General features: G+C 42.0%; 1 protein-coding gene across 2 annotated transcripts in view; it reads left to right on the forward strand.

Annotated features, from left to right (window-relative positions):
* The window catches only part of KCNK10 (potassium two pore domain channel subfamily K member 10), a 131,111-nt gene that overhangs the window by 82,831 nt on the left and 34,814 nt on the right, over window positions 1–13,466 (forward strand). For both annotated transcript variants that reach the window (XM_036882416.2, XM_036882417.2), the window contains exons 3-4: window positions 1,701–1,818; window positions 11,117–11,280. In XM_036882416.2, the coding sequence (XP_036738311.2) occupies window positions 1,701–1,818; window positions 11,117–11,280 (282 nt within the window). The remainder of the gene's footprint in view (window positions 1–1,700; window positions 1,819–11,116; window positions 11,281–13,466) is intronic.

Genomic DNA, 13,466 nt, shown 5'->3' on the forward strand with positions numbered 1-13,466 from the left:
CTTAACAGGCAGAAAAGAATAAATTTAATCAAAAGAGATCTTTTTTTTTCCATCACCAGGTCAATTGTCTAGGGGTTTGCCCAATCCAGCCCACAGCCTATTTTTGTACAACCCATGAGCTGTGAATAATTTTCGCATAGGTGAGAGGTTGTAAAAAGGAAAGAAAAGAAAAATATTCAATAGAAACCATACATATCCCATAAAGCCTGAAATATTTACTAATTGGCTCTATAAGGAAAAAGGATGCTGATCCCTGGTCTAGGGAGTTTGAAATATCTCAGATCAATGAAGGGAAAATATAATCACGATGCACTTTTCAGTTGTAATCTGATTTGTGGCAACCATTGTCTGCCTGTTTTAACAAAGCTTAATTGGCAGTATTTAGGATAAATAGAATCACATTTCAATATTTAATTGTGTCTTGCTAGCTCCACACACAGTAATTCCAACTTTGTCCAGGGAATGGAGTCTGTCTTTGCTGTTCTAGAAGTAGCTTATATGTCTGTCACTTCCCTCCAAAGTCCCCACCTGTCACCACCTCACCAGAGCTGACCTATTTGAAAGCTCTTCCTACCCCTGGCCTGAAAAGGGCTGGCAGGGGCCAGTTCAGGAAAGGCTGCTGAGGAATTTTCCACCTTTTTCTGCCCATGCTGAGACTCGTGAAGGATTTTCAGCAGGGAGGGTGTGATCAAAAGCCAATTAAGTATACATGATGCACAAGTATGACTCATCTGTGGGTCTCCATGCCCGACTGAGCCTCTGGGGAAAAAGCAGGGCCCAGGTGAGACCCTGAAGAATGGGCATGTTCTCAAGAGGGTGTAAGGAAAGGCCCAGAGGTATGAGAGGATATCTTATGCAGTGTCTTGCCTGGGCCTGGAGACTTTTGATAGTAGTTGAGATGGCGTTGTATCATCGGTGTGGCAAGTTTATTGGGACTTCCAAGGTGTATGGAATTCCAAATCTAGTAGCCAGCAAAAAGTCATCGTCACTTACTTTTTTAAAAGGGAGCAGTGTGTGTGTTTGAGGGGAGTGAAATGACAATCATGAAATGGGCTACCATTTGTTAAACCCTGACTCAGTGCTGGGCACTGGGCTAAGGGCATTACATGGATCTTCTCATTTAATCCTCACAATTCTGTGGGTGAAGGTACTATTATCCTCAGTTTGCAGAAGAGGAAATTCGGGTTTAGAGAGCTTAAAGTAACTTGCCCAAGGTTCTGCAGTTAGTCAAGGGCAGAGCCGTGACTCTCTGACCCAGGAGCCCATGCTCTTAACTCGTGCACTCCTGAAAGAAGCTCCCTGTAAAATATTCTGACAAGACAGAAAGGAGAAGGGTGGAAAGCCACTCAACTCCTGCCTTCTGGGAATGACCACTTAGGGTGAAAAATCCTCTAGAAGGAGAAACCCTTCTTTGTAATGCACTCAACAATATGTGTGCACTTTGCATAACTCATGGCCAGATTGCATAAACCCCATGCCTGCAAATTCTACGTAAATGGTACCATCCTATACATCCTGGGTTCCCCCCAACTTAAAACTAGTTTCCTAATTTTAGTAAGTGGGTGTGCTGTGTTTCACTTTATGACTGTACCCTCATCCATGTAACCAGACTGCAGCTTCTTGAGGAAGGAATTGATTTGAGATCTTAAGAAAAAAACACCTTTTTAACTGACTCTCATGCTTTCTTACTCTCTTTGCAGCATGCCCTTGATGCTGACAACGCAGGCGTCAGTCCAATAGGAAACTCTTCCAACAACAGCAGTCACTGGGACCTTGGAAGTGCCTTTTTCTTTGCTGGAACTGTCATCACCACCATAGGTATCGATTCGCTTGCTGTTTTCTCCTCTGCAGGCCGTCCTGAGGAACGGCACTCACTCCACATTTGGTCCTCTTAGACTCCATGGCAGCTTGAGGTTCCAAGGAAGCTTATGAAACCCCGCCAGGTTTATGCAGTAGTTTTAGAGGCTTCAATAAAAGGCAAAGTAGAATGAAGAATTTCTTTGGAAATGAAAGGCTAGGAGACTTTAGTTTTAAAGGACCTCATGAAATGGCTAGAGTGGAAAATAAAAATATGAATTCATCATTTGAACTCACATGGCTCAGGTGAGCTCAAATTACTTTTAAAAAATTATGCTTTTTATTAAAGTTACATAGGGAAGAACCAAAATGTCCTACCAAGTTTCATATGAAAACAGCACTCTGCCTCCTCTTTCCCATGTTCACCTCCCCTGGAGTAGCCATTTTCACTCTTTTGAGTATTTTGATATTCATTTCCAGGTCTTTAAATATCATGCTTATATTGCCACTTCCTGAATTTCCAGTTTGGGAGATTATTTCTTGACTTCCCATTGTGGAAGGTGAGGAATTGCAATAGTTTCCCCTTACCTGGAGGTTTGGCTCTCCATGTTCTCAGTTACCTGTGATCAACTGTGGTCTCAGAGCAGGTGATGCTCCTTCTCACATATCTTTGGAAGTTCAAGGTAGCCTAACATTGTCACAATGCCTACAGCGTTCACCTAGCTTCATCTCATCACACAGGCATTTCATCATCTTACATGGTCACAAGAAGTATAAGATATTTTGAGAGAGAGAGAGAGACCACATTCACATGTTGCTCTGATCATCTATTTTATTATAGTTATTGTTATTAATCTCTTACTGTGCTTAATTTATGAATTAAAGTTTATCATAGATATGTGTGTGTAGGAAAAAACATTGTATGTATAGGATTCAGTACTACACATGGTTTCAGGCATCTGCTGAGTGAGGGTCTTGGAATGTATACCCTGTGGATAAGGAGGGGACCACTGTAGTTCTCTTTCCTCCTCCATGTCCCACTGTGGAAGGGATCTCTTCCTGTCCTCCTATCTTCCGAATATATCTTAATTAGATCAAAAGTGAACATTTGCATTATTTTGACTAGGTAAATGCTCTTCAAAACTGATCACATGGTGATCTATGATTGCTTCTTTCCTGCACCAATTTTTGTCTTATTATATTTGTGTGTGTCTTTTTTTGGATACCTGGGCAGTTTTGCTTTTTAGTTTTATGGGTTGACATTATAATTGTATATGTTCACCTCAGTATGCTAGCTTTAAGCAGTATCTATCAGTTCCTTATTATGGGTGATGACATCTCTTCTCCCTCTCTTTCTTCCTGCCATGATTTCAGTTTTGATACGATCCTTCTACAATTTATTTTTAAATTATTAAATATGCTTATGCCTCTCTTAGATGATTCACTCATTTTCAATAACTCTTGGCTCTCAGCTATCACATATAATGCAGTCAGTGACTTTGCTCAGCATCTCAGCTTCTTTCTCTCTTCCACTATCAATTCTTACTTCTTGGATCATTCTGTAACTTCAGCATAAATTACATACATTTATAGAATTTATATTCTGTGCTATTACCCTGACCCTCCCATTTGTTTTGGTTGTAGTTCTACTACAACCAATGCTTTTCTCTAGTCCTTTAGCTGTGGTTTTCCTCATCATTACTTGCTCGGCTGAAACTCATCTTCAAATAGTTGCCTTAAGAATGGCTACTGGGGGCAACAGTCTCTGAGTCCCACGTTGTTAAAAATGATAGCCTTATCCTGGAAGGGCAGTTTGGCTGGGAATAAAATTCTTGACTCGCATGTTCTTTTGTAAGCATCTTGTAGGTAATTTTAAGTGTCTTGTAGTAATGTCTGTTCTCTTCTGATGTTTATGCTGCCATGGAGAAACTTTATGAACCAATTTTTTCCACTTTTATAAATGATGTAATCTTTTTGCTAGGCTTCTCAAAAGATTATTTCTTTATTTTTCACCTGTTAACACTACTAGGTTTTATCCCTTTTATTTCTGGAAAGTTTCTTGATTGCCGTCTTTAAGCATTTTCTCTCCTGTATGGTTTTGGTTCTGTTCTTTGGGGATTTCACTACATACATCATCACTTCTTTGCATGTCTATCATTTTTCCTCTACTTTTTACCCCTTAAAATTTGGTTTTCATTTTGTTAACTTTATCCTCTCTATTCCTTTCCTGTGTTTTTCACAGTGCCTATTCTGTGTGTGCTTCACTGATTTTCTTTTCATTTTTGTGATCACTGGGGTCTATTTTCCTTCCTATTTCTTTCCTGAATTCTATTAGCTCACATTTCATCTTCATGTGTTAGCTCACCCATTCTTTCCTGATTTCCTGCATTTCTGCTTTGTGGCTTTGCTGTGAAGATTCTTAGAGGTGATTATTTCATAGTTGATCACACTTTTTGTCTGCTTGGGGCAACATTTTTCTGTGGAGTGTTTCTCATTTATTGTAAAGCTTTTCTGCTCTTTTCACTTTTTATTTTAAATGGAAGCTTTATGTTCATATTGGGCCAGTTTATTTTTTTAAATACTTGACACCAAACAAACTGGATATTCCTAAGCTAGCTATCTGCCAAGTGAGGCCTAGGGAGAGGAGCGCAAGGAGAGGCAGAGTACCTTCGAGGCAGTTCACCCAAGACTTTCCTCTTTTCCGCCGAAGAGACAGAGCGCTTCCTGAGCATGTGGCCCATCTATGTTGTCTCTGTGTAGTCCTGCCTGTTCTGTTTTTCCTTAGGCTGCAATCCCTCTTCACCCTGCAGTCCACACTTGGTGCAAACAAGGCGATCTCTTTTGAAGTTCAAGGTCAGACCCTCACCTTCATAACTGGATTTTTCCTAGCACTTTCTGAGATTTTCCACTGATAGGCCCTTTCATCTCTCTCTGCATTTCTTCTCCTTATTTTTCTCCTTATGGCTTCTGTCTAGTCTTAGCTTCTTTTGGTAATCCTTGCACATGTGGTGGACTCTATAAATTTTATTTCTTTCCAAGTTCTACTGAAAATGAGAGTTTTCTGTCCCCGTACAGAAGTGAAGTCAAAAGGCAATAAGAATTCTCATTCCAAAGAGTGGGAGACACAGCATTAAGGGGCCCTCTGCCCTCATAGTGGAAGCATTCCTTCATTACCACCTGTTTATACTCTCTTGGAGGAGCTCCCTCCTCTGTTGCTGTCTGAGGCCCAGCTATGCCTCCCGGGGGGTTATTCCTTCTCCCTTATCCTTCGTGACCACATCTTAAGTGAGTGTTGGAGAGTGTGCCTTGCTTGGAGGATGCACATCTTGATGATTGACTTCTTACTGGTGCAAGTTTCAGAGGCTAAGGGTTGTTTTATAGGCACAGGTTTTGTTTTTGTTTTTGACTTAGCCTTTAGGACCTGTGTTGTTTCTACATAGGTGCAATTAAGAAAGTTACGTGCAACAAGAAAATCTTGGATAAAAGGGAATGCAACAGCATGCAACTTGGCAAAAAACCATTCCTTTCCAGAAAGTCTGTCAGTATAATTTGATGACATACTGTGTTCGCACTTGCAAATCTATAAATATATTACGATCAGCTATTACAAATACTAGATGCATACCTTACATTGGTGGTTGGGGGGCTCAGAAGTGCTTCCTTTCAGATACTCCAGACCAGACTGGATCATATTTGTCTGCAGTTTCAGAGCACTCAGCAAAGGAAGCAGGATGGCCTGGCACCATTTGGGGTAAGGACAAAAAGTGCTGTGAAGCTCAACAGCACCTAAGGGTGTCACTGCAGTAGAGCAGAGATGACCCATTTTTGAGAGGTCTATTTTAGAAGGTGCATTCCACTACCCAGTGTTGGATCTATGAGACATTAGTGTATATGAAAAAAGGAGAAGAAAAAAAAGAAGGCAGAGAAAGAAAGACTTAACTTGAATACTACTCCAACATTCACTTAAAGGAAAGAAGAAAGACAGGTCATTGGCCCACATGACGTGGTTCATGTACCGTGTCCTGGCTGTCTACAAGGCTGCTGCCTCCAGGGTGGGAGGCAGGACACTGCATCATACCTACGTGTGGTGGGGGATCTTTCCCAAAAAAGCTGCAGGAAGATGGGTGTCGAATAGGAAGCTCCTACCAAACAGGCATACAAACAGAAACAAGTAAGACCCAGCCCAAACCACAAGTCCACTTCTGTATGTTGGCTCCCCGTTACTGCTAGAGACTGGGTCCTTGCTTTAGTCAACAGAAAAAACTCACTATTTTCTCTCTCATGCTCTCTCTCAATGAAAAATAATGTTAAGTTGAACACCAGTTAGCTGGCTAAATTTTAACTGTAGAATGGAGGGTCTTTATAAAGTCATACAGTTAGAGAATTCTAAAGAAAACCCTAGTATAATGTTAGTAAGAATAATGAGGTGAGGAAATAATGTCTTTTTCCCACAGTATTTTGTGGCAAATTCATTCACCACATGTGGCAGCAAAAGGCTTATAAGAAAACTCAGAATCCACTGATTTCTCTACTTCTTCTTTCCACTATTTAGGGGTCAGGCAGTGGAGTGACTAGATCTGAGGAGCTGAGTTTTCATTATCTGTGAAATATGTAAACATTAGCCTGGACTTGAGTTCCAATGCTTTGTAACATAATATTATAAAACATTGTCCCATATTACTGAAGTTTTTTGAAAAACAATCTTAATGGGCTCCATTGGGCGTACTATCCACAACATAATCATATGCTGTTGAAGGCTTACACTGTTTCTACTTCTGTGGTAGTAACATCATAATGGATGTCTTTGTGAGTCAAGTGTAGGCTTCATGTCTGGTTGTGTCCTCGGTAAAATTCCCAAGGAATTGTTGTCTCAGAGGGCATCGACCTTTGAAAGTCTCACCAAAGTGCTTTCCAGGAAGACTCTCAAGAGCCCATGAAGTTACGTACTTTTCAGACACAAAAAATCGATTCATTATTTAGATGTGTGTGGAGAGATTTTAGGAACAGCAGTCTTCTGTGCAAAGCAGCAGTAGTACTCAGTAACAGAGGTCCCTTTCATCTGATTGTATCAAAGCACTTCTTTTTTAACAAGATTTCAGGATGGTCACATATACAGAGAGATTTCCAAATGTATAGCAAAAGAGAATATATTCAGGTACTTCTCCAAACCCAGAGCCATGCCAGAAGGGAGACTAATCTGCTCAGTCTTTGGCTGAGGGTGCCCTGCACCCTGGCCCATTTTTAGTAATTAACTCTGATGTGAGCAAGTCCCTCCTGCCTTTGATTGTTGATTCTGTTGGTGGGTCCCCAGCAACTGGCTTTTCTAAGCTGGAGGAATGACACTCGCTCCTTTGGGCAGGTGATTTTCCACAAACCATCACTTGCAGAAGGGCAGGAAATGATGGCATTCTTACCAACAGCTATGGGATGCAATTGGATTCTAGTCTTTGAGGCATTTTTGGATGGAGCCACCTGACTCTACCTGCATCAGAGGAGGCCCTGGTCAGGTCCCAGATGGCAGCCAGTAACTCTGTCACTTGCCTGGTGGCCTCATTTAAGAGTTGGACCTGCTAAGGTACCTGGGCAACTTTTTCTACTTAACCAGCACTTGAATTGGATGTTTAATGCATGGCTTTGGAAATAGCAGTCATCATGGCAAACATTTACCATTTCCTGCATGCTTACTAGGTGCCACACACATTGTGTCACGGGGTCACATTAACCACATGAGGTAGGTACTATTATTAGCCTCACTTTACCAATGAGAAGACTGAGGCCCCAACATGTTAAGTAACTTGGCCAATGTCTCATGGTGAGTAAGCAGGGGAGCCTAGCTTCATTCTCCAGGACCAGGATGTAGTGTGCAGGGCCCAGTGAAAAATGAAAATGTGGTCACTTGCTAAAAAATGATTAAAGATATAAAAATGGCAATAGCAGAGCAATAAATGAAGCCTGGAGCCCTTCTACGTGAGGAGCCCTGCATGCACAGGTTGCACTCCTATAAAACTAGCCCTGCCTGTACAGTCTGGTACTACAAACCATACTCAGAACCAGATACCAGGTCTGAACAGCATGCAACTTGGCAAAGATTTGACTTTGGCACATAAATAGCAAATGGAAGTGTTACATGTGTGTTACTCAGACCTAGGTCCTGTTTAAGCACGAGCTTTCTCTTTGTAAGTGGCTTGGAGCTATTTTATAGCCAGGGGTGAAGAGAGCCCTGCCTTGATCCTTCTTATTCATAACAGACTGTCCTTGCTGCCTGGTCATCTGCCAAAAGTCACTAGAAACCACTTGCTGGAGTATCTCCTTGGGCTTCCTTTGCTTTTCTTAAAGCCAGGTCTAGGGTGCTGGGCTCATTCTGACTGCTTCTCTAGTAGCTGTGCCACTCCATCTCACCTCCCTGCCAGAGCTGTCCCTGGCTGTCCCAAGAGATACTCACACCCCAAATCTAGCCACAGGCCCACCCAAGTCATTCAGCCAGTCCAGCCAAGGCATGCACATTTTGTCCTTTTCCTGGCATTGTGGGAGAAGAGTGGAGTTTCCAGAGGGAAAGCAGGAACCCACCGTCTGTTTTTTCCTGGGGCTTAGTTTTCCTAGAGATGAATTGCTCAGAAATGATTCCTTTCTACAGAAAACCTGGGGCAAGAAGATCATTAGTAATATTAACTGTTTACTTTGTGTCATGCTTCACATGCATTGAATCTGCACAGGTAACTCATAGTTCACATATAACCCATTTCATCTTTAATAGCCGTAAGATAGCTGCTGTGAATAGCTCCATCTTTCAGAGGAGAAAGTGAGGCAGAAAGCTTAGAAAAATTGTCCCAGAGCTGAGAGTTAGTAAGTGGAAGAGTCAGAACAGAAATGCCTGTAGTCTCTAGTTCTAGAAACCACTTAAACCATTACACCTGATTCAAAGTTCTACCAAGGACTCCAGAAGGATGGACAGCACAGTCTAATGGGCCCAGTATCACTAGAAACAAAAATCCAGGAATGTGTCCCTACTATTGCCTCAGAGCAAAGCTCCAAAATATAAGTTCTAGAATTTTCCCAGAATGGCAGAGTTGAGAGTCAAACTGGAACAGTCTTTCCATATAGTTCACCAGAGGCATGAGACAAACACACACACACACACACACACACACACACACACACACACACACACACACAGCACAGCATCATTCAAGAATGATGATTACTTATTGTCCAATATAAAGTGATGGCCTTAAATATGTTTAAAGACTTAATTTGAATACTACTTCACTAATGCTCTTACCTAAGAAATTTGCTTTTATTTTATTTGAGTGTTCTAGTCTGCAGAACCTGGACAAATAAGGGGCCAATGGTGCTAATAGTAATGACAGTAATAATACTTTATCTTGGTATAGTACTTTCCAGTTCACAGATTTTCTCCACACTTTCTGGAACCCCTCCAACCTAGGATTTGGAGAGGTTAAGTAAGCCTAAAGGCAGCTAGATAGAAAGAAGTGGGTTTGGATCTGGGACCTCTGTCTCCGTACTTCTTTCTCATGTTCCTTGGAGGTCTCTGGAATGTTCCCTGAGCACAGTACCTTACCTGGCCGGTAGGTCACATCCTCTCTGAAAGCTGGAGGAAGGGTATGCAGGTCTTGTCAGGGCTTGTAAGATGCGTGTTTAGCAGGTTCAAAGCCTCAATGTGTTTGTCTGCATCAATAATGTTTCTTTCTGAGATATTCAGACTAAAAGGAAACCTATATCCCCTGACAGTAATTGGGCAATGATGAGACAGTCAAGCAAGAGTCATAAATGCTGCTGTGAGTCACAGTAAACCTACATAAAGTGAAGCTCTACGTAGGCACATTTATTCCCTTTTCAACGTAAATACGATTATTCTTGTAGGTAATGCTTAGAAAAACGATTTTGCCCAAGTTTCTGAAAGCACCTGAAAAAAGTTCCAAAAGCTTTTGTTTTGCACAATTAAACTGAAATGACAAGGAGTAAGTGCAATGCAAGATTAGGAAGTCTTGCCTGAATACTTTTAAGAAATGGAAACTGTAATTTATGTAATTTGTGATAAGAGGTTTGAATGATTCTGACTTAGAAAATTGAAAAGGAAAATAGCCAGATGACTCTTCACCCAAAGGTAGAAAGTAGCACTGAGTTCTCTAGGCTTATAGGAGGATGAATCAAGCACTAACCGTCTTCATTATTCTTTACTGTGTTGCATCCCCCCAACATGCCAGTAACCATGAACCCAATGCCTCACCTATTGACAGGCCCCAGAGGAGTTACCTGAATATGGGTGAATAGTTGGGTGACTGTCTAGACACGAGTTAGCATAAGATTGCAGTACTTTTGTCATGAAAATGAATATCAAGTAATTTGGACTTTCTCTATAAATTGTGCTAATGCCATAAGCCTTTTCTCTTCCCGCACTGCTTTCTTTAAGTCCCATCTGTATCATGTGAGCCCAGCACTCACCACACAGAAATTACTGATGTGGTTGCAGAATTCTTAACAATGCAGAGGTTGCTGTTTTCAAAGCACTATTTTGAAATAGACATTAATGGGCCTGGCTGTATAAAAGGATTCTTTTGTATTCAAACTTCCATTCCATCAACAAACATTTATGTAGCACCTGATAGCCCTCCATGTGAGAGGCAGGTGGGAGGGGAGGCAGGACGCAGAGATGATGCAAAGCTCCCAGTGAAGAGACGAGTGGGGCAGAGCTAACCCTCACTGTCAGGGCGGGAAAGGGGCACCGGGTCTTCCTTCCCCGGTTCCACTGTTTGCAGGCTTCCCAGGGCAGGGTTGTGTGATCCACGGGCCAGAGTTTGCGCAGACGGCACGTCCTCCTGAATGTGGAGCACGCATCCCCCTCCGCAGGCAAATGCTGAAGACAGTCTGTCAGGTGGAGCGGATGCTCACGGGACAAGACTGTAAAGGAGGAGGTCTTTTCAAATCTAAATAAGGTGATGGTGAGTCCTTCTTAGATGTTCGGGTCTCCCTAAACCAGCTATGTCCATTCTGAGACGGACAGTACTGGTTTCCATCAGAAGTGCAATTCTGGGTGACCACGAACCCCCCAATCTGTAATCTCTCTACAATAAGATTCAGGAAATCTGGATCTCCTTAAAAAATGCCTTCTAAGGAGGGAAGGAAGAAAAGCAATGGAACAACGTCCTTTATAGGGCCTTTGAAATGAAGTTCCACTCCCCAAAGCTCATGAAGTAGGGAGAATGTAGAAACCCTTTAACAAGTCTGTGGATTCTTTGCTTTGGTTCAGTACTTGAATTTCTCTGCCATCTCACCCCTCTCCCTCTCTCTTCTTTCCCAGGGTATGGGAATATCGCTCCAAGCACCGAAGGAGGCAGAATCTTTTGTATTTTATACGCCATCTTTGGAATCCCCCTCTTTGGCTTCTTACTGGCTGGAATTGGAGACCAACTTGGAACCATCTTTGGGAAGAGCATTGTAAGGGTGGAGAAGAAGGTCTTTCGAGTGAGTACTGCCTCTGTTTAAACCCGAGCCCATGAGATCCAGTTGGCTTTAGCCTGATTCGCTCCAGAAGGAATTACCAGGGTCTTACATCAACTTTAGTGGGATAGTTTAATGTTATGATTGCATTTTCTATTTCAGCTGATGGGAATTGTGGGTACTGTGCTTAAACTCCCTTCTCTTGAGTGGTTTGCTTCTTTAAAGTGGCATTTCTGGAATCACAACACAAGAGTGTTAAGTATAGATTTGCCGATGCAGATTTTGTGAAGATGTGGGCATGCTCAGTTTCTTCTTAAAGATGGAAAATGGGTTCCTAAGTGTATCTGCAGTAAAGTAGAGAAGTACCCGTGCATTTTGTTACTGGATCTCCTTTTTACTTCCAGCCACAGTGTCATCAGATTGTTTCTGGTTTCTAAGACCCTTTTCAGAAGCCTGCCTTTTCCAGACACTGCTTCATGCTTTGTATTGTTTTCTTGTGGTCCCTCCCTCAGCAACAGTACATGGATCCACTGATTTATACCAAAGTATTGCTGATTGCTATTGTCTTAGTGGGTTTTTTTTTTCATCTTGAGAATACTTACCTTTAAATAAGGAACACACATCTCAATTTGCATCTGAGACAAGAAATTACGACTTAAACTTCTCCCTCTGAGAATGCAGAGGAGCTCCTCAGATGAGCAGTTTCAGTCTTGGAGTGGGGGAAGAAGGCCTTAGCATAGAGCCACCTTTATAACCTCCACGATCCTGGGTAAGATGCCTCAGCTCGCTTGTTGGCAAAAGGGGATAGAATTTGAATCCACTTTGTAAGGCTTTGGTGATGATTAAATGAAATAACGTATGGAAAAGAGCTTGGCACGGGACCAGACGTTTGGAGTTCAGAGCTGCTCTGTGTCTTTCTCCTGAAAAAAGTGCTCATTGGCAGTCTGGCCACCCATTCAGATTTCATCTGAGTCGCTCAGTGGTGTGTGGGTTTTCCTGGAATGTCCCACAGCCTGTGCTCCCTAAGTGCAGGCTGTCCTCGTTAGAGCAGGTACCTAAGTTCAGTGGTCACCATGGCAACTGCCAGTGCTCAGCTTCTCTGCTTCGCTAAACCAGACATGAAACCCCATCCCTAAGAGCTGTTATGAACTTCTCAGAGGTGCCCTTTTAGTCATGGCCTTATGACCCTCAGAGAGAGAAAAATGAATCTGGTGGATTGAACACTCAGAAGAACAGGACTCAAATGCAGAGATGACTGACCTGGTTTTTTAATTTTTATGTAGCTTCTCTAGATCTCAGTTTATTTGTAGAAAGAAAGGGTTGGACTAAAAACTTTTGAAATTCCCCTTTAGCAAATTTTTTTAAAAAACTACTGTATTCTAAATGAGGAAGAGTTGGCAATCATTTATGCTACATTCACTACAGAATTTGAGGACTTAAGTTTCCCTTAATGAATTTGAGATAACAAGTAGAGAATACTCTTCCTCTTCCCCTTAGACCTGCCTCTCAAATGGATGGCTCAGAGCATATTGGGATAGAGCCTTAAAAATCTCACATTTCATTTTTATGCTGATGGCCTATTCAGTTCCTTGCAGCGCCATCAAAGACTAGGAGTCTTTTAGAAAGGAGACGGCAGTGTATTATGGAATTGGCAGTACACGATGTATGCTTTTGCAGAGCTCTGGAAGATGCTATTGGAAGGGAGGTCTGAGTTCCAGGAGGAAGCACACTTCATGAATATACAAACAATGGATTCTGGAGCAGCTTTATTGCTAATAAGCTTGTTACTGGGGATGAGTCCTTTGTCTCATTGCAAGAAAAATTCAAGAACAGATGCAGAAACACTGTTGAACTATAAGAGTTTATTTGGCAAATAAAGTTTAAATAAAGACAAGAGTGCTCATGAGAGTTGGGGTGCATGGGGACAGACCCAGAGGGGGTGCAGAGAATAATAGGGAGCCTTTTTTCATATAAAGGGAGATGAATATTCACTAAGTGAGGTTACATTTCAAAGGAGACAGGTGGAGTCTTCCCAGTGTTTGGGCTTGCCCCACCTGCATGACAGGCAAAGGGTTATTTGGCTATATTAGGTCCAAATCGGAACTGGCATGATGTGGGGAGATGTGGTTTTTTTACTATCCAGTGACAGAGGGGTGTGATTTTTACTATGGTAATGGATTTTGGGGTGAAGTTTGGGTTAATTTCTCCTC

This window comes from Manis pentadactyla, chromosome 11 (assembly GCF_030020395.1).
Source record: "Manis pentadactyla isolate mManPen7 chromosome 11, mManPen7.hap1, whole genome shotgun sequence".
In the NCBI taxonomy this organism is placed as follows: domain Eukaryota; kingdom Metazoa; phylum Chordata; class Mammalia; order Pholidota; family Manidae; genus Manis; species Manis pentadactyla.